Genomic DNA, 22740 nt, shown 5'->3' with positions numbered 1-22740 from the left:
ATGGAAAAGCTTGGTGAAACACATGCAGTTGCATCTCAAAGGCTTTCAATCATGTTTGCCATAAAGGTCTTCTAAAGAGGCTTCCATCTTATGGTTTGTCAACTGTTTTTTGTAATTGGTTATCCAGTTTTCTCTCTGACCACTCACTGAGGGTGATAGTAGATGGCTCTTTGTCTTCTAACTTCTCCACTAATGCTGGTGTCCCCCAAGGTTCAGTTTTTCTCCCTACTCTTTTTCTTTTGAATATTAATGACCTTCTTCCATTGACCGGAAATCCTATCCATAGTTTTGCCGATGATAGCACATTGCATTCCACTTTCCATTTTGAGGAACCTTACCCTGCCCAATCAGCTTCAACTTCTCGAATATCCGCTAACAATTCCTTAAATGCCGATCTCCAGGTAATTCTTCAGTGGGGCAAAGACAACTTAGTTGATTTCAATCCTTCTAAAATTCAGTCTTGTCTTATATCTCGCAAAAAGGATTCTTCTGCTCCTATGCTTATCTTTGGTGACACTCCGATTTCTAGGCAAAATGATATATCTCTTTTGGGGATTACCCTGACTTCTAATCTTTCTTGGCACAAGCACATTACAAATATTGCTTCCTCTGCATCGAAAAAACTTGGTTTTCTCTTTCGCTCTTGGCGTTACTTTTCTTCCAAACAGCTGCTCACTCTGTATAAATCGCAAATCCGCCCTGCCATGGAATATTGTTCCCACATCTGGGGTGGTGCACCTAAAACCTCTCTCAGGCTTCTTGATTCCATTCAGAAGAGGGCAGTTAGGTTAATTAATGATTCATCTCTAACATAGTCTCTCCACTCGCTGTCTCATAGACGTACTGTTTCTGCTGCATGCCTCTTCTACAGATACTTCCATGGGCACTGTTCTTCTGAATTGGCTTCTATAATTCCCGCTCTCTCTTTCAAAACAGTCCGAACGTGCCGCCACCAGCCATTTACTGTCCAACTTCAAACTCACAGAATCGACTTTTCATCTTCCTTGTTTATTCATTCAACTGCCGTTTTCTGGAGCAACCTTCCTTCATATGTATTTCCTGAAAATTACAGTCTACAGAAGTTCAAGTCTAATGTCAACAAACATCTTTCTTCATCTTCTGAACCTCCAACCCAAGCACAGTACTAAATACTATAGGTTCTAATACCTCTCGTGTTTGGGGTTTTGATAAAAAAAAAAAAAAAAAAAAACTATGTCATGATTTGATCTTGTAAGATGGATAGGGTTCGGATCTGTTTTATAAATTCACTACTGTTAGAGATGGTGTTTGTGGTCTTGCCTACTAGGGGAGAAAGGAGCCCCGAGACAAGCTTTGCCAACTCATAACTCGGCGAGCCACAACAGGAGACAATGGGTCTTAATGGTATACCTTCATTGTGAACTTTCTGTAGTCCACAGAATTGTGGAATCTGGCAGCCGGAAGCACGGAGGCGACTACGTGTGGATTCTGTTATTTTCTTTTGTTGAAACCAACAGTTGATGAGAATGTTTACTTTAGACTCCCATTGTTCCAAGGCTTTGATGGGAGGAGCGGTTAAGGGTTGGTAAACAAAAGTGTCCTGCAGGAGCAATAGGGCTTTCGTCTGTGCGATTCAATACGACTGTTTGACGTACTTTATTCGCCGGTAGGATGACGATGGATGCATCTTGTTTCAATGCTTTATGGGCAAAGATTTGTTTGTGGTTGCGACTGGAAGAAGCAGGGCGAGTATAATGTAAAATTGCTGCGGTTTTCGGGGGAATTGTGTTTGCGACTTCTTCAGGGAAACGTGTTAAACACGCTTCCATGCCTAAAGCAATAACAGTGATTGGTGGGTTTCGTGGGTGGGTTTCGCAGCAAATTTCATACCCAGAGTCAACAGATCTACTTGTTCTGTAGATAACTGCTTGTTGCTTAAGTTCAATACAAATTGTGTGCAATTTGTGGAAGTGGTACTATACTGATGACGAGATTCAAGGGACTCACCAATTAAAACTGCGAACTTACATTTTTGGTGTGTACAGTAGCGTTCAGATCATAAGTCGCCAACCTACAAGTGAAGGCCCTGGCACTCACTTGTCACTTTTATAAGTAAATGTTATTGGCTGACAAGAATTAGCTGATGTCACAAAAAGTCTACTGCTAAGTAAACAGCATATGCATTATGTTTAATTCATTCAATTTCAAACACTAATATAAATTTCAATATTATTATTTCAACAATTCAATATTTAAATTTCATTATTTTAGTAATTCGACATTTAAAATTTAATTATAATTCAGATATGGAAAATTGGTAATTAAATGAGGCGTGGCAATGAAGTTTGCAGACAGATGCAATAAAAGGAACACAAAGTGAAGGAGCTCAAAAACAGTTTTATTTTTTTTTTATTTTTTGAAAGGAGTCAGCAAAGGTGTTCTAAGAGGTGGTTCAGTGGTTATATTTTTCCTTATTTCCTCAACATCCTGAAATCTCTTTCCTGAGGACGATTTTCACCTTGGGAAAGAGGAAGAAGTCCGTTGATGCTAGATCAGGAGGGCAGGGTGGATAGTTGATATGCACAATGCCATGTTTTGTCAGAAATATCTTCACAACAAGTGTGCAATGGGCAGGGACCTTTTTGTGTAATAAGAACTAGTTGCCTTTCTTTTGAAATTGCGGCCTTGCCAAGAAATGCATTTCAGTAATTTTGAAGCATCTGGAAGCAGAATGCAGCACTGACTCTTCACTTCAGGTACAAATTTCTTGTGAATCACATCCTGTTTGTCAAGAAACATGATCAACATTGTCCTGGATGTCTGTAAATGATATTTTTGGGCCTTGGTGATGATTCTGAAGTCCACAGCATGCATTGATGCTTTGTCTCTGGGTTGTACTGAAACACCCAGCACCCATCTCCAGTGACAATACAGTTGAGGAAATTAGGATCGTAGTGACAAGTCTGGATGAATCTTTGCCTTTGTGGTACATATTTTGCATAGAACTTCCTTTTCCTAAATCTTCATGCAGAATTTGACAAGTCATCTACTTATCCTATGCAACTCATCAAACAACAATCTCTTTCCACAATTTCCTGAACTTTTGTCTTCTGTTCTCATTCTGAGAGGTTGACAAGTGCTCACTTCTTGAGTCATCGAGAAAGCCCTCATGTGCATATTTGAAGTGCTTATACTATTCAAACACACTAGTACAACTTGACATTTTCATCACCATAAACAGTTTTTAACATTTCATATTTCTGTTGCAGATTTTCCCAGTTTAAAGCAAAAAATTTAATATTTGTTCTTTGCTCCATTGCAAAATCGTGACACAGAATGTTAACACTACTAACAAAACTGGTCAGCTTGCTGGATAATCTCTGTACTGTCACCTGAACTACAACATACTGTTTCTGTTTATTTTCAAATTCATTGAACAGCACCAGTCTGAGAACTTTATTTCCACACCTCATAAAATGTGTATTAATGGATATTTATTTTTTTTTTAAATTATATTTAAACTTTGGAATGAAAATTTGAGAAGCAAACAATGAATTCTTCTCTGTAAATAGAATTTCTAAAATAATGGGGTGTATTATAAAAATGGTTGAATAAAAAACACTTCATTAGAATACATGCAGCTGCAAACCAGTTTTAAAATTGGTTTAGTGAACTAAAATCCACTACAGATAGGCAACATATCATATTCTTACTGAAGTTCTTTTATATTTGTGCAATACTAATCTAAAATATTTAGTGATGATCTATAGCTAGCAGTACAAGTCTATTCAAATATCATATATGTAAAATAAAATGAACCTTCCGGGCCTGTATAAATTAGAAGCCAGTATGTTATCCATCATTCCTCCTGTATTGCCTATTTTGAAACAACCAGGTTTAATACCACCAACCTGAAATGGGATAAAATACTGGTAATTTAATGTGTAAAATACTGGTAATTTAAAGTTTTTAAGAAAATATATCAATTTTATTGTATAAATAAAAAAAATGCAAGACATAAAAATATTCCTCAAAATAATTTGGCTGCCTCTTGTTATCCTTAACAAGCGACAATACAAGGGTTGCACTGAAAGTAATACCTTCAATTTTTTTCTGACTTAGAAGTCTCAAATAATAGTTATATTGAACAGGATTAGACTTTAACTTTCCCTCAATGCTCTAAGAATTTACAAAACATATCTCAGATGATACTAGGCAATGATTTGTCACTGAATTTATTTCTGTGGAATATATTAAACCAAAAGAGAGTAATTAAAAAAATGTTTTTTTGATATGAATAATTCAATATAAGCATACTGGGTAGCACATAGTAAGGAAGATAAAATGGATCCAAATACAGTCGGTCCTCGTATAACACGTGTTTGCATTACACGAATTCGATCATACACGATTTATAAATAGGGGAACGTTATCTTATATAACACGAACCGAATTCGCTTATACACGATTCGCCTTTGTGTTTACAAGAAATGGCAGTCGAATGTGGAATCACCCCAACTGAACGCAACACGATAGGAACGAAGAAGATTCTGAAAATGTATTTATGTGTTTTATATCAGTGAAGGGGAAACACATTTCACCATAATAACGTAAAAACCAACACAATTCCAGCTATCGATATAATCGCAAATGCAATTAGATGGAGTTTACTACCAGTTTATAACAGATTCCACTAGCAGAAACGCAACTGGAAATTGTTTTTATTGTTTTATGGTAGTAACCCCTAGAAATGTGCTTTAGTAAAATGTGAGGTGTTAAGTGTATCTCGGCCTTTACGGTGTTGTTTATTCAGTTGCTACACGCGCGCAGCTTTGTTTCTGTGTATCAAGCGTGCCACCTCGTTTGTAATTGTGCTTTATTCCCTAAAAATTAGTAAAATACTTAAAAGGTGTGAAAAGGAAGCGTCCTGGCTAAGACACTGCAGATTCAGAGAGAAAAAAAAAAGAAGCAATATCGATAAACAGAGGTGGACTGGGTCAAAAATTCTTACCCGGGAAAATTTGTAGTGGCCTCATACTACGGTTTATGGCCAAAATCACACCGGCCTCCGGCCCACCGGGGTTTCCCCCGTAAGGCTTATGACCAGTCCGCTTCTGTCGATAGAGAAAAAATATGAAATTGTGAAACGCTTTGAGCGAAATGAAAGACCATGTGATATTGCACGTGCAACAGACCTAAATGAGGCAACGCGGAGAATTACAAAGAATGCAGAGAAAATAAAAACTTTCATAGCGGAAACAACTCAAAGTGTAATTCAAATCCATTAGATTAAGACACAAAGAATTGGAAGAGATGGAACGGCTGTCATCTCTTTGGATAGAAAATCAAACAAAAAGCAAGTTTGCTTACGATAGAAGCAAAAGCATTAGCAATATTTTATTACGACTTACGTATTATAATTTATACTTACGTATTATAAAATACGTAAGTATTTTATTACGACTATTTTATTTAATATAATAAATTTTTTACGAATAAAATACGTATTTTATCCGTAAAAAATACTTTTTTAGTATTAAAAAATACTAAAAATACTTTGTTATAATATAATATTATTTTTATTACGTATTTTAATCGTTATAAAATACGTAAGTATTTTATAACGATTAAAATTACCCGATTATTATTGTGTTTGGTAATGTTTTGGTTCCAAATGTGTGTTCAATCTTGGGTGGTCGGCACCTAACCCTACTTTTCCCATAGGGCCTGTTGTTTATATTGCACGATTTTGCATTGCACGAGGGTTTCTAGGAACGCAACTATCGTGCTATACGAGGACAGACTATAGCTCTGAATGCAGGGTGACTTGTACTGCCATATCCTCCAATAATCTGAACCTAGCACCATCAGACCTTCATCTATTTTGCCCTTTAAAGTAGTGTTTCTCAACTGTGGTCGATGAAAGCTCATCGACCACAGTTGAGATCATTAGTTCTTGTTAACTTATAAAAGTGGTCCACATGATTTGACAACAAAACAGGTTTTTTGTGATAGAAAACAATCCGATTAACAGTGATGGAAGGTACAAGTATATAATGTATACCATGTATGTTAAGTATGAATGCACATATTTAAAAAATATTTATTAATATATTTGCATGTATAATTTATTATTTTTTGTGGTCTGTAGCCTGTACCTCAAATATGAAAGTGGTCCATGGTTTCTACCGCAAATATAAAAGTCGTCCATATCTGAAAAACAGTTGGGAAACTTTAAAGAATGCACTCCAAGGAAAACACTTTACAATGATAATTCCACGAGTACAGCTGCAAAGAAATAGTAAAATGAAATGCAAGAGGGCTTCTACCATGAAGGAATACATGCTTATATTCATCAGTGGATGAAGTGCAATGAGGGCTGTTGAAAACATGGAATAATAAAGAATAACAATAAAGGTATTGAAGTTTGTTTATGAAAAACTGAAAATATGATATATCATTAAAGAATTTCTTTTAAAACAGAGGCACTGCTTATGTAGTAACCTTTATATTATGTCGGTTAAAATATTAATGACCTGCATAATGGTACAATTTTAAGAACAGTGAAAGCAAAACTTTAGTATCGGAATGTGGTACATACTTAAAATGAAGAGAACACTAATCGTTTCATAGTGTTTAAGGTAGTACTATACAAGAGACTTGCCAAATTTTTTATGAGAATTGTGATATATGTTTTAATACATAATCATCAGGTGGCATTAACTATACTGATAGAGAACTTTAAAAACAACTTCAAAATCTACTTCAACTTAGAGGTAATGACACTCACAGGCAAAACTGTTTTCAATTTGACCATTTTAGAATTCAAATTTTAAAGAAATACAATGTTATAAATTATGTATATTCTCTCTCTTCATGAAAGAATAAGACGGGCTATCATATTTTGTATAAAAATCAACTGCTATTATATATCATTATAGTTAACACAACCATTCAAAAGCACAAAAACAAAGATATATAATTTAATAAACAATTTGTGATACACTAAGTGGTAAAGAATGCTCCGAATGAAAAAATAAATATGGAAGGATTTTTTTTTTTTTTTTTTTCCCTGCACTGGTATCTAACAACCAGTACATTTGGAGAAAACTACTCACAAAATAAATCAATCTTCAGGCAAGGTGTACATTTCCAAATATATTTTTAAAAGCAATTAATTAAAAGATTTAACCATTTACAAGTGAACAAATCATGTAAAACCTCCAGTTATTGTCAGTGTCCAAAAAAATAAAAAATAAATAAAAAAATAAGCTGGAAGACTATATACTGAGCATATTATCCCTTGAAATACCAAACAGTTTTCACATTCAGTTCAATAAATCATACAGTTGTCTTTCCTTCATTCTTTCTTTTTTGTTGCCTTTCCTTTTTATTTATTTTCTTTTTCAAATTGTAACTTTTTTCATTTTCCTTTTATTATCCTCTTTCTTCTAATGCCTACTTGACAAAATTCATCCATTTTCTTTCTTGGGTTGCCTTTGTCCCTATAGCCATTTATTTTTGATTTAAATAGTTACTTAACTAATCTCCCATTCTTTCGACATGCCCATAACATCTGATGTTTGCTTCATTTACTTTTGAGTGGATATTTATTACCTTAAGATTCTTTCTTATTTTCATAAAGTGATCTTGCCATTGATTCCATCTCTTAATTCCCTTTATTTTTTATTTATTTATTTATTTATTTTTTGAAGGTTCTAATTTTTCAACGATTTCCTTTTTTTTACCCAGTTCATGGCTCCACAGATTAACCTTTACACAAGTGCCTACTATAGATCTGTCTTTTTTCTATGTGGGCTGCTGGGAATGTATGTTTATTACTTTTTCAGCTTTGGCTTATGAAAGCCAAAACTGAAAAAGTTCACTGGAGTTTAGATTTAATTGATACATAAATAGATGTAAATATTATTGCTTCAATAAAATAAAGACAAAAAAGGAATGAAAAATTTATTTTTTAAACCACATTTTATAATTTTTTTCTTCATTTTTTAAAAAATTCTGGTTTGATTTTTGACAATAATTCTACTCTAATTCTGGGAAATCAGGTCAAAATAAATTAATATTTAAATATTTCTTATTTATGTACAAAATTTTAAATTTTACAAATGAACCTTAAAATAACTTCAAAATTTCATAAAGAAACTCACTCCACAGAGTACACGCCTATTGAAAAATGTCTGTAGGGAGGGAACCCACACATGTTCAAGCAACAATATTAGTGAAAGAGTTAGAACAAGCTTAAAAACTGTTATAAACAACTACTTTCATTTTTTGGCTAATAATAATACTAATTATACTATTTCAATGCAAGTATTCAAATTGTTTGAGAAAATAATGGTACATTGTGTTTTGTTTTTCTGCCTTTACTACTTGGGGACTTGATTTTCTGTAGAATTTAATCTTCAGGAAATAAGTATTGAATGGAGAAACTAAGGCTATAATGCGGCAAAAACAGGTACGATAAAAGATATAGTTAAAATTTCAGTGACCTAACAAAATGAAGTCATGTCAAAATGTATAACAATAAAAATATGTAAAAAAAAGTATAAAAAGGTAAATTTTAAATAAGAGTGAAAAGGGTTGATGATTTTAAATAACTAAAAACAGCTAACACAGTCACTGTAAGATAAAATCTGACCAAGTGTATAAGGCTCAGTCTAAGACTAAAAGCAGTAAAATATAAAACACGTTCATGTCTATAATGTGGTCGCAAGGATAGAATATGCCATATGGTTAAAAAGATGTCACAGTGCCTTTAATAGGAATGAATGCATAAGAGGAGTCCTATGTGAAGGTAAGCAAGAAACTTACTCTCTATGGTTACTGCAGAGATTAGACTGTCAGTGCTTTATTACAGGTTTTATCTGACAGACCTTATTCATGACCTGCCCATGTCAAGATCATTGCCACTTGAGAATAACCTGTTGCATATTACTTGCCTGTAGTCTGTATAGGAGACTAACAGATTACTGGATGAAGTGTCAGCCAGTTCATTACCCTTGATCCCAATGTGATCCGGGATCCAGCAGAAAGAGATCTTGAATGAACAAGCAAAAGGAGATTGTTGTTGTTGTTGTTTTGGTTTTTAGGAGCATTAACAACTAAGGCCATATTGCTCAGGGATATGTGGTGGTAATTCCCTGACCTTTCCGCATCTTCCGTATTTGGTGGTGACGGGCTCGAACCCCGGTCTAATCAAGAAGCATGTGATACGCACTGCTGCTCCTTCCCACCTGGCTATGGAGGCGCGCAAAAGGAGAACATAATATCTGGACCCAGGTCAGGAAAGAATGGGGATTATATCTCATCCCTGATAAAGTCTGTAGTATACTTAAAGAGTCTCTATAAACCATTTGGTAAAAACCACCTTTGTTAATTATGGAGTTTAATGTGGCTCAAGGCTAATTCTATAGCATACAACTCTACTGAGTATATGCTGCATTTGTCAGGAATCATCTCAGATATAGTTCTATCTGGGAGATGACAGCAGACATGAGATAAATGTGACCTTAAGCCATCAGTAAAGACAGACAAGAAGTACTAGTATTCAGCAGGGTGGGGCACAGAGTCATTGTAGACAGAAGTTGGAGTGTGGCCTTTCCCCAGTTTTTCAATAAGTGGCATGATGGTATCTGAGCATGCCGGGGTAGAAGTGATTACCTTGATGACTCAGCCATATTGTCTATGGTGATATTCAATTCTCTTAGTAGATCTTGGATATGAATACCAAAGGGATGGTTAACAGTCTTGCAACTGTTATAGAGGTTTATCTAATGTGGCTCAAAGACAGATGCAGATGCACACATGGGGTGGTCTGGCAGGGAATTTAGTTGAAAGGTGTACTGAGAGCTTTGGAACACTCTAGTAGCAATACAAATGGCCTGATAGTGGACACACCAATGCTGTATGCTGTTTCTAGCTGATGCATATACCTGACCATAATCCAATTTAGAATGCATGAGTGTACGAGACAGTTGAAGCAACATGCAGCGAACTGCACCCCCACTTGTTAGAGGATACAGCCCGTAACACGTACAGGCCCTTTGTGCACTTTGTTCAACGTTGACAGATGCATTATAAAAATGTCAACCTTTTATCAAATAAAAAGTCCCAGGAATTTTGTTTCAGGTACTACTGGGATCGTGTTTTTTTCCAAGCTTTAGTTCTGGTTTGGGGTGAAGGTTTTGCTCTCAACAAAGTAGACACAACGGTCTTCTGGGAAGAAAACCTGAACCCATTAACCATGCCTTTCAATACATAACTGTGAAAAGAAGCTAAAGTCATCAATGAAGAAGGCACTGTTTATGGTTGGAGAAGTTGTTCAGTAACTGAATTAACTGATAGCAAAAAGCATTACACGTAGGACTGATCCTTGAGGAATTCCCTCCTCTTGGCAAAATGGCCAAGAGAGAGAGAGAGAGAGAGAGTGCATCCTACATAAACTTGGAATGATCAGTTTGATAGGAAATTTTTAATAAAAATGGCAGTGTATTCCCAAGATCAAAGTTGTAAATATCTTTTAAAATTTCAAATCTCCAAGCCATGTCATATACTTTTTCAATATCAAAGAAAACCGACACCTGGTGCTTGCATTTCAGGAAAGCACCATGAATAGAAGTTTACATTCGAATTAAATGATAGAGTGTTGACTTGTTTCTTCAGAAGCCACACTGTGTCCCGGAAAAGAAGTCATTAGCTTCTAAATACCACATTAGTTGAGGTTGACTATCCTTACCAGGATCTTGCACAATAAGCTTGTCAGAGCTATAGGACAATAATTATTCAGAAATTTTAGATCCTGGTTTGGAAAAGGCAATATGATTGTACTGTGCCAGGAAACTGCTCCTCAATATAGATTCTGTTGTATACACAGAGTAGCTGATCCATAGATTCAGATGAAAGATGTTTAATCATCTCATAATGCATGTCATATCACCTGAAAGAACTCATCTGTGATAGAAATAGTGCCACTTTCATTTCCTGTTCTGTGAAAGGCTGGTTGTAGGCCTCACAGTTATTTGAAGACAACTTTAAATGCTTCTTTTTGGGCTTTTTGTTTGAGGACAGAAACTCAGGGATAAGATGGCAGAGACTTTAGCAAATGTCTCCCCTCGCAATTGCATATCCATTATGCCCTAGGACTGATGAAGGATGTGATGTGTATCTGTCCTTCATTTTCCAGGCTTTCTCCCAGACAAGCTCAGGTGTCACTACCCCAGTGATGGAAGCTGTGAAGTGGATCCAAGGTTCCTTCCGACTATGATGCCAGACATATTGCACTTTGAAGCACGCACATATGAAGGTTGTTAGATTATCTTTGATAAGATAATGATGAAATATCCACCATGCCTTGTTTTGAGGCTTTCTTGCTGCTTGCCACTCTACCATGGTTTTGGAAATGGTGGAAATGAATTGATGTCTTTGGAATTGCAATTGTTGCTGCTTGGACAATATTTTCTGTGCTGTCCTTACTGCATCATTAATTGTCTGCTGGCTGACAATTAGGTGGTATTAAACATTGCCAAATGTTTGAAGCCATTCCAATCAGCATGATTAATCTTCCACAAAGGTATCCTTGACAGGCAGTGGCATCATCTCCCATTGCAGGGAAGTGATCAATTCTCCACAATGGGAGATGTACCACCCATCAAGAATATGTCATATTACAGAGAAGTGATCCCTTCCATAAATTTTGTCTTCAACTTCCCATCTACACACAGGGAGAAAAGAAGGGGGTATATAGAGAGGTCAATTGTAGTAAATGTATGAGAAGGCAAGTGGATGGTGTTAGAACTCACATTTAGAAAGGCCAGATCATTGTTGACACCTGATAGTCTGACTCCTTCCACTGACGTTAGCACTACCACAGGAAGCTGCCCTGTGTGCACTGAAATACCCTAGTAATAGAAAAGGTGATGGCAAATGCTTAATGAGATCATCAAGGTCTGCCTGGGGGATATCGTTCCCAGGCGACAAATAGATGGGGCAAACAGTTAAGAGGAACCCTACTGTTAGACAAACTGCTACTACCTCAAAGTTGGTAGTAGTACATGGAAAAGCTGGAAAAGAGGCATGGTCACCCACAAGAATGGCAACTCCATTCCCAGCTCTATACTTGGAAATAATTGAACATTTGCACAAGTAAGAGTCCTCCTTTGCCCCCCCCCCCTTTTTTTTTGTGTGTGTGTGTGTGTAAGCCCTCCGGTGTAAGTGTGCAACACAAGCACGCTTACACAGGAGGGCTTTGATGCCATCACTATTTCAATGGAATCCATCACATCCATTATAAGAATTTGAATGTGGCCAGTATTTAGATTTGTTGGTTCTTCTGTCAGGCAGCTTCCTAACTGCTAAAAGCTTGTTTTTCTCAGCCTTGGATTTATCATTTTTAGGAAGTATGGATACTATCCTGTGTCCATTTCTTCCTAGGCAAAACACTCCAAGACTGAGCCTTCTGTCACCTCCTTCTCCTCTATATCCATTTGTTCGTGTGGTTGAGACAGAAGTGGTTTTGACTGCTTTTCCTTCTCACTCACTCTTTTCAGAGGTGGTAGAGTAGGAGGTAAGGATATAGATTTTGCAGTTGATTGCCTCTTCTGAGTTGGTTTTAGCAAACTCAGTAAATGGTGGGCAGGAGGAGTAAATAATTCTGACAGTGGTATGGTCATCTCTGTTTGTGTTCTGGTGGTTCATTCCCAGAAACTTTCTGGGTGTATGATGACTTGCCACTATTTACATGTTGGATGCATTTTCTGGCCTCTTGATAGGAGAGAGTTCATCCTGTTTTCAGTTTTTGAATTTATTTTTCTTCCTTGAACTGCTGACATGCTCAAGAGTATGCAGGGTGCATTCCATGGCAATTGGTCTCTAGCACCACAACACAAGTAGGGTTGCCATGACAGGCTGTGTGTGAGTGGCCATACTTTTGGCACTTAAAACACGTCAGTGGATTTGGAATGTATATCCTTACTGGACAGTTTAAGTAGCCTGCTATGATGGAACTTGGAGGACATGGGGTACTGAATGTAAGAATGAAAACTGAAGTAGGAATGAGTCTCATCCTTGTGCATCAATATTCACTTGACAGCTGTCATACCTTAATCTTTCAATTCAAATAAGATCTCTTCTTCAGAGATACGAAGATCCCACTCTGATATAAAATAATGTGAAAAGTTCAGAGTTTTACAGTGATAGTTATTTCCCATATGGAGGTCGCTTTCAGAATTTGTTGGGCATGTTTGACACATGAAGCTTCACTAAAAATTTTTCAGATAGTAGCCTTCTCTAGAGTTTGGGGATCCTGCTAACCCTTCTAATCCTTTCTGGATGAAGAAGAGTGACATTTTCCCAATTGCCTGCTTGCTGGTAAAATAGAGAATGAGAAAAAGTGGTTTCCTGGTGTTGTATCTGTTCTGGGTCTTTCTGCACTGGTGTTTTCACTTTCTTCTGATGAGGACACTGCCCTTTGTTAGAGTTCCAGAAGAAGATGAATTTAAATTACTCATTAGAGGAAACAATTTCTGATTCCCTAAGTACCTCACCCACCACAGAGCCTTATTAGGGAATGCCCACTCATGAACTAGAAGGTACTGTGTATGTGAATGGGATGCCAAGTTCACTTAGAGCATCATACATTTCCAATAAGGCTTGATTCTGTCCCAGCACTAAAGGGAAGGAGACCTACTGGAATGCAGCTGACCCTAGCAGTAAAAACGATCTGTGAATTGATCCCAGTTGAGATGGTCTGGGACCTCCCATCTTGTTAAAGCAGGGATCAAAGTGGTATACAAGGGCTGGTCCCCTCACCCACTAGGATTTCCCATTCAGAGTTTTCACTGGTTTCAGCACACAACTGCTTGAAGCTGGACAGTAAGTGGATATTGACTGGTTGCGGTAAATATTCAGACAGGTTTAGGGGGGGAGAGAGAGAATTATAGAAGCCAAATCAGGAGAACAGTGCCCATGGAAGTATCTATAGAAAAGGCAGGCAGAAACAATGTCTGTGAGACAGAGTGTGGAGAGATTCTGTAAGAGATGTGTCATTAATTAACCTGACTGCCCTATTTTGAATGAGAGTCTAGAATCCTGAGAGAGGTTATGAAGGCACTATCCCAGATGTGAGAACAATAGTAGTAGTAGTGGCATGTGATGCAAGAAAGCAAGTGTATGAGCTTATGCAGCATCAGCCAAAAAAAAAAATTCACACAACCATTCCCTCTAAATGTTTGTCCAGTTCCTCCTTAAATTTATTTAACCTATCAACTTCCACAACAGATAGAAGTTTATTCTAGCAATTAACCACCCGCTGGCTACAGGCAAATTTCCACACATCATCTATTCTACATCTATCTCTCTCTTTCCTTAATTTGAATTTATGGCCCCTTTCATAATCTGAACAAGCAGAAGAATCCCATCAGAATTCAGCATGCTCAACCCATTCAAGGCCTTATTACACTTCAATCAGATCACCATGCAGGTGCCTAGTCTCCAGCCACTGCAATTTGCAGAATGTAAGCCTCTCTTTCTTGGTAAAAGGATCCCTTCATTCCCCTCACCAATCTTGTTGCCCTTCTCTGTACATGCTCAAGCAAATCGACATCCTTCCTAAAATGAGGCCTCCAGACCTGTACGCAGTACAGGTCTGGAGGCCTCATTTTAGGAAGGATGCCTTATACAGAGCGACAATCACCTCCTTTTCCCTGCTAGCAAAATTCCTATATATCATTGACAAAACCCCATGACCTGCCTTGGCAGCCTGTCTGCATTGCTCAGAAAACTTCATATCTGACTGCACAATTACTCCCAGGTCGTCTTTTTCATTTTCTACCACCTTAAGTGTAGTACCACACAGTTGGTATGTTTCTCTGGGATTACTTCTACCCATATGCAGTACTTTGCATTTGTCAAGGTTAAACTTCAGTTGCCACTTCCTAGCCCATCTTCCCAAATTTTCTAGATCCTGTTGCAATAGCACACTGCCATTAACAATCCTGCCAACCTTTGTATCATCTGCAAACTTCGACACTAAGCCTGATATACCTTCATCAATATCATTGATAAATATGCAAAACAACAGTGGACCCAACACCGAACCCTGTGGGTTTGTTTGTTTGTTATTTAGGAGCATTAGCAACTAAGGCCATATTGCTCCAGGATATGCGGTGGTCATTCCCTGACCTTTCCACATCCTTCGTATTTGGTGGTGACGGGCTCGAACCCCGGTCTAATCAAGAAGCGTGTGCTACGCACTGCTGCTCCTTCCCACCTGGCTATGGAGGCGCCCGAACCCTGTGGGACTCCACTAATAACATTAGTCCACGAAGAGCAGCACCCATTGATTACTACCCTCTGTCTTCTGCCACTCAACCGTCCTTTTATCCATTGTAGCAATTTTCCCTTAATACCATTCTGTTCCAATTTGTACAGTAGTCTTCCATGCGCAACAGTGTCAAAAGCTTTCCTAAAATCCAAGTATATGATATCAAAATTATTTTTTGCATCCAGTTCCTTTGTAACCACATCATAATAACCAATCAAATTTGTCAGACAAGACTTTTCCTTAACAAACCCATGCTGTGTCTGAATTATTGCTGCAGTCTTATCTAGATGATCCTGTAATGTATCTTTAACCAGTGACTCCATTATTTTACCTGGAACAAAAGTTAAACTAACTGGTCTGTAATTACTCGTGTCACACTTTGATCCCCTTTGTGAATTGGGGATACATTTGTACAGTATTACATGGTAGGTTGGATTTGAGATTTTTACAGGATGAGTAGTAATTTACAAGAAAAGTACACCGAGAACAAAAGTTTTTTAGATGCAGAGGAAGCAATATTTGTGTTGTGCTTATGCCAAAAGAAATTAGAAGTCAGGGTAATCCCAAATAGAGATGCGTGATCATGTCCAAAAATCTGAGTGTTGTTGAAGATAAGCACATAAGAATCCTTTTTATGAGATAAAATAGGACCGAGTTTTATATGGATTGAAATTAACTAAGTTATCTTTGTCCAACTAGAGAATTACCTAGAGATCAGCATTTAAGGAATTGGTAGCAGATATTCAAGAATTTGAAGTTGTTTGTTTGAGTGCAAGATTTCTTAAACTGGAAGGTGAAATGCAATGTGCCATCATCACTGATGATAGCACGTTGTATTCTACTGCAAAATTATGGATAGGATTTCCAGTGAATGAAGAAGTTCATTAATATAGAAGTGGACAGAGTGGTAGAAAGAGCTGAGCCTTGTAGAACACCAGCACTAGTGGAAAAGTTAGAAGACAGAGAGCCATCCACCAGATACCCAATTACATAAAACAGTTGGCAATCCATAAGATGAAAGCATATTCAGTATGCAAAAAAAAAAAAAAAAAAAAAAACCCATGATCAAAGCCTTAGAAATGTCGAGATCAACTGCTTAGGTTTCAACAAACTTTTTTCCATTGAACCTGTCCATAGATGGGTAACAGAAGCCAATATACCACCAGTAGATCAACACTGACAGAATATATTGGCAATCATTGACCAGATGGAAGGTTTCAGGATAGGAATTGGAAGTTAATTGCTTTAGAAAGGGCAGAGGTAAGTGCAAAAGAGATAACTGGATGGGAGGGATTTGTCACTCTTATTAGGAATTGGCTGGATATGAACAAATTTCCAAGAGAAAGGAAAAACACCAGTTCTTATACCTTTGGTTATATATCAGCTAACAACCCTAAAACAGTCTTCTAAGTATAAGGGGAAGGCCAAACCACTGTGAAGGATTCCACAATATGAGGCATTATAATAATAATGCCTAATGTACTAACTTTGATTTGTCTCAAAACCCAACTATGTAGTAATGATGCATTTTCACTAAACAATAGTTCAAATTTTTCATAGCTTTCTGCCCTAAAATTTTATTGTCTTAATGTAATTAAGACTTAATAAAATTTAAGTTATATTATATAACTAAATAAGATAACTAAATATAACAATAAAATTATTAAAAAATGTAAATAAGACTTAATTATATTAAGTCTTAATTACATTAAGACTTAATATAATTATACCTGTGTTAGGTATAACTGTCACTATTACACACTTTATATATGACTGGAAGTTGATTAAATATGCCATTTCTATTCAAATTTATAAAAAAGTTGTTTAGCAGACACTAGGTCAGGAATGTGATACCCTGTTATATCATTGTTTCTATGGGTAAATCAGTTTTGAGTTAGAACCTTTAGGCAACAACATTTTTAGAGTTATAATGTGCTGTAAGTTCAAAGGCTGACTGTATGATAATCTTCATGCAAATATAAATGTTAAAAACTAAAAATAATCAATTCACATTTTCATATGAATTTAATTTTTTAAACATAAAAGGGACTATGGCAAAAAATGTTAGTATTCACTGCAATTTCATTAACATTAACCCTACATTTCTCGAACCACAAACTGAACAGAGTTGCCCACATGGAATCTGTTAGACACAATATCACAAAATGAAATTTTTAACATTGTTTTTAATTGTAAAAACAGAATGTTAAATTAAACCACTAATTAATAAATTAATTATGATTTAAAAATTTATCCCATTCCTCATCTCAATTTTTTGTACTTCCTGATTTTTCCCACTTGTTCTATTACATAACTTCTCTGACACTTGGTTGGCTTTTAGCATTAGTAGAGGCATACGATGCAAGAAAGCAAACTTATGCAGCATCAGCCAAAAAAAAAAAAAACCCCTTCCATTTCATCCCTCCATTCGTTCCAAATGCTTGTCCAGCTCAGCCTTAAATTTATTTAGGCTATTAGCATTAGCCTAGGCACATGATGGAAGAAAGCAAGCTTATATAGCATCAGCCAAAAAAAAATAATAAAATAAATAAAATAAAAACCCTTATTTCACCCATCCACTCGCTCCAAATGTTTGTCAAGTTCTGCCTTGAATCTATTTAAGCTATCAACTTCTACAATGACAGATGGAAGTTTGTTCCAGCAATCAACCCACCCGCTGGCTAAAATCAAACTTCCGCACATCTATCCTACAACCGACTTTCCTCAATTTGAATTTATGTTCTCCCAGGCGATTATTCTGAGCAAGAGGAAAAATCCCATCTGCATTGAGCATGCTCAAACCACTCCAGGCTTTGTACACCTCAATCAGATCACCACACAGGTGCCTAGTCTCCAGACACTGTAATTTGCAAAATTTAAGCCTTTCTTCGTAAGAGCAACCTTTTGTTCCATTCACTAATCTTGTTTCCCCTTCTCTGTACTCGTTCAAACAGCTCTACATCCTTCTTAAAATGAGCCCTCCAGACCTGTATACAGCACTCAAGGTGTGGCCTGACCATCGCCTTATACAAGGGAATAATCACCTCCTTACCCCTGCTAGAAAAATTCCTGTATATCATTGACAAGACACCATGAGCTACTCTTGCAGCTCGTCTGCAATGCTCAGAGAACTTCATATCTGCCTGCACAATTACCCCCAGGTCCTTTTCATTCTCTACCACTATCAGTGTGGTACCACAGAGTTGATATATTACTCTGGTATTACTGCTTCCCTTATGTAGTATTTTACATTTGTCAATGCTTTGCCACCTCTCAGCCCATCTGCTCAACTTTTCTAGATTCTGTTGCAGCAGTGTACTGTCATTAGTGTCATTAACAATCCTGCCCACCTTCGTATAGTCTGCAAACTTGGACATTAAGCCTGATATATCATCATCAATATCATTTATAAATACAGAAAACAACAACGGACCCAACACTGAACCCTGAGGGACTCCACTAATAACATTAGTCCATGAAGAGCAGTGTCCATTGAACTCAACCATCCCTTTATCCATAGCAGCAATTTGCCTCCAATGCCACACTGCTCCAATTTGTGCAGCAGTCTTCCATGTGCAACAGTATCAAAGGCCTTTCTAAATCCAAATATATGATATCAAAGTTTTTCTTTGCATCCAGTTCCTTTGTGACATCATAGTATCCAATCAAATTAGTCAGATAAGACTTCCCCTTAACAAAACCATGCTGTGTCCCAGCTATAACTGAAGCCTTGTCTAGATGATCCTGCAGTGCTTCTTTAACCAGTGCCTCCATTAGTTTATCTGGAACAGAAGTTAAACTCACAGGTCTATAATTACTTGTGTCAGCCTTTGATCCTCCTTTGTGAATTGGGATCACATTTGCATACCTTCAGTCCATGGGGACCTCCCCTGAGTCCAAGGAAGCTCTCATAATTATGGCTAAGGGTTTGCTTACATCCTTTGCCTCCTCCTTTAATATAACTGGATAGATTCCATCAACCCCAGGTGCCTTTCTTGTGTTTATCTTCAACAATTTCTCCACTTTATTCTGTTATTACAACATTATCTAACTTATTGCAAGAGTTGAATACAACTCTGGCATTTCCCTCCATGAATAACTCCTCATGTGTGAATGTAGATGCAAAATATTCACTTAGTTTGTTAGCTACCTTAGAGGATCATCAACAGTTGAACCATCGATATCAAGAGGACCAATCTGATTCATCCCCTTTCATCTAGAGTTTACATAAGTAAAGAACTCTTTGCTGGTTTTTTTTGCATCCTTTGCCAAAGATTTCTCGTAATCTGCCTTTGTTTGCCTAACCTCCTTTTTAATTTGGTTACAGACCAGCTTATATCTATCATAGGCTACTGTGTCACATGTTAATTTATGTATCCCATGCATTTTTCTTCTCTGTCACATGTCTAATTAGTTCATCTGACATCCATTTAGGCCTAAATCTTGAACAATATTTCTTTGTTGGTATGAAAAGCCTAGTAGCTTCCAAGATTAAGTCTTTGAATGCTTCCCATTTTGAATTTGCTGTTGGTAAACATCATCATCAATTGGTTCCACCGTATAGAATTTAAATACTATCTCAGACCACCATAGTCACCTTTACGAATGCAAAAACCCTTTTCTTTACCCTTGATGGTAGTTACCCCTTTGAGTAAATACCACTTCAGCACACTGTGATCATTGCCACTTAGTGATTCCTTTATCTGCAGATTCTTGATGCATGAAGAATCACTATTGATAATCAGATGAAGAGTATTACTCCCTCTAGTTGCCTCCCGAACATGCTGCTGTAGAAACAATCATCCAATAAATCCACAAGAGCCTTGCTAGTGTGTGAGTGACCAACCCACAAATTCCACCAATCCACAAATATCCGGGAAATTAAAACCCCCCATTAAAGACACTCTAATTTACTGGCCCACTATTTCTCTGCACAATTGCTCATTATACTCATCAGCTTCATTAGGCCTATAACAAACACCTACTCTCATTTTTCCTTTCCCAGTGCTTATGTCACACCAAACAGACTCAACATTGCATTGTCCATCCACATCAATTGGATGTACTTCCTTAGATTTTGTGTTTCTTAACTAACAGCATAACCCCCTCCTCCCTTCCTGTCCTGTCTATCCTTTCTGTACACATTGTACTCCCCAAATTAGATTTCTGCACTGCTTATGTCTGTGTGACACTATGTCTCTGATATCCCAACAATATCTGCCTTTGATGTCTTGACAGTACTTCAAGCTCATCGAATTTATTAACTATACTCCTAGCATTGGTGTACATGCAAGTATACTATTAGCTTCCACAACAAAAAATCTAAGCCTGTTCCACCAATCAACTACCCGCTGGCTAAGGGCATATTTCCGCACATCTATTGTACAACTATCTTTCCTCAATTTGAAACTGTGCCCCCTTAGATTCTTAGTCTGAGAAAGATGAAGAATCCCATCAGCATTCAGCTTGTTCAACCCATTCAAGGCCTTATACACCTCAATCAGATCACCTCACAGGTGCCTACTCTCCAGGCACTGCAATTTGCAGAACTTCAGCCTTTCTTAGTAAGAGCACCCCCCTTTGTTCCCCTTCTTTGTACTCGTTCTAGCAAATCTATATCCTTCCTAAAATTATGCCTCCAGACCTGTACACAATACTCAAGGTGCAGCCTGACCATTGCCTTATACAAGGGGATAATTACCTCCTTTTCCCTGCTAGCAAAATTTCTATTTATCACTGAAAAGACTCCATGACTGCCCTGGCAGCCCATCTGCACTGCTCAGTGAACTTCATATTTGGCTGCACAATTACCCCCAGGTCTTTCACTTTCCACTTCACTGAGTATAGTACCACCCAGTTGGTACGTTTCTCTTCGGTTATTGCTACCCATATGCAGTACTTTGCATTTGTCAATGTTAAACTCCAGTTGCCACTTCTCAGCCCATTTTCCCAACTTATCTAGATCCAGTTGGAGTAGAATGCTGTCATTACTGTTGTTAACAATTCTCCATGCTCTGTATCATCTGCAAACTTGGACATTAAACCTGATATACCTTCATCAATATCATTGATAAATATACAAAACAATAATGGGCCCAACACCAAACCCTGGGGAACTTCACTAATAACATTTGTCCACAAAGAGCAGTGTCCATTGATTACCACTCTGTTTTCTCCCGCTCAACCATCCCTTGATCCATTGTAGCAGCTTACCCTTGATGCCAATACCTCTCCAGTTTGTACAGCAGTCTTCCATGTACAACAGTATCAAAAGCTTTCCTGAAATCCAAGTATATGATATCAAAGTTATTTTTGGCATTCAGTTTCTTTGTGACCACATCATAGTAAGCAATCAAATTGGTCAGACAAGAACTCTCTTTGACAAACCCATGCTGTGTCTTAACTATTACTGCAGTCTTGTCTAGATGATTCTGCAATTTTTCTTTAACCAGTGATTCCATTATTTTCCCCGGAACACAAGTTAAACTAACAGGTCTGTAGTTACTTGTATCACCTTTTGAATGTCCTTTGTGAATTGATGATACATTTGCACACCTCCAGTCCATGGGGGACCTCCCCTGAGTCCAAGGAAGCTCTCATAATTATGGCTAAAGGTTTGCTTACTTCCTTTGCTGCCTCCTTTAATATAACTGGATAGATCCCATCCACCCTAGGTGCCTTCCTTATGTTTAACTTCAACAATATCTCCACTTTGCTCTCAGTTATTATAAAATCACTTAGCTCCCTGTTAGTGTTTGATAAATTTCTGGCATTCCCCTCCTTGAATAATTCCTCATGTGTGAATGTAGATGAAAATACTCATTCAATTTATCAGCTACCTGAGCATGATCATCAATAGTCAACCCATCTATGTTAAGTGGTCCAATCTGATTCATCCCATTCATTCTAGAGTTTACATAAGTAAAGAACTGCTTGCTGTTTTTCTTTACAAAAGATTTCTCATCATCTGCCTTCATCTGCCTAATCTCCTTTGTGACTTGATTACAGACTTGTTTATACCTGCCATAGGCTTCTGTATCGCCTGATACTTTATATGCATTCCATACATTCTTGTTCTCTGCTACTAGCCTCATTAATTCATCTGACATCCATTTAGGCCTAAGCCCTGAACAGTATTTCTTAGTTGGAATGAAAAGCCTGATAGTCTCCAAAATTAAGTCCCTGAAGGCTTCCCATTTAGAATTCACTGTTGGTAATATCATCAGATGATTCCACTGTACATAATTTAAAAACTGTCTGAGACCTCTGTAGTCACCTTTACGAAAGCAAAAGCCCTTCCCTTTAGCCTTGATGGTAGTTTCATCTTTAAATAATTCCCACATCAATACATTGTAATTACTGTTGCCCAGTAGTTCCTTTATCTGCAGATTCTTAATGCATGAAGAATCACTACTGATAAT

At 37.2% G+C, this 22740-nt stretch overlaps 1 protein-coding gene across 2 annotated transcripts in view; it reads right to left on the bottom strand.

Annotated features, from left to right (window-relative positions):
• ATPCL (ATP-citrate synthase) overlaps positions 1-22740 on the bottom strand; it is a 551864-nt gene that overhangs the window by 113437 nt on the left and 415687 nt on the right. For both annotated transcript variants that reach the window (XM_090382775.1, XM_090382774.1), the window contains exon 18: positions 3799-3890. In XM_090382775.1, the coding sequence (XP_090238901.1) occupies positions 3799-3890 (92 nt within the window). The remainder of the gene's footprint in view (positions 1-3798; positions 3891-22740) is intronic.

This window comes from Mastigoproctus giganteus, chromosome 10 (assembly GCF_048544385.1).
Source record: "Mastigoproctus giganteus isolate SK-2022 chromosome 10, ASM4854438v1, whole genome shotgun sequence".
Lineage (NCBI taxonomy): Eukaryota > Metazoa > Arthropoda > Arachnida > Uropygi > Thelyphonidae > Mastigoproctus > Mastigoproctus giganteus.
This window is presented reverse-complemented; position numbering and strand designations above follow the sequence as displayed.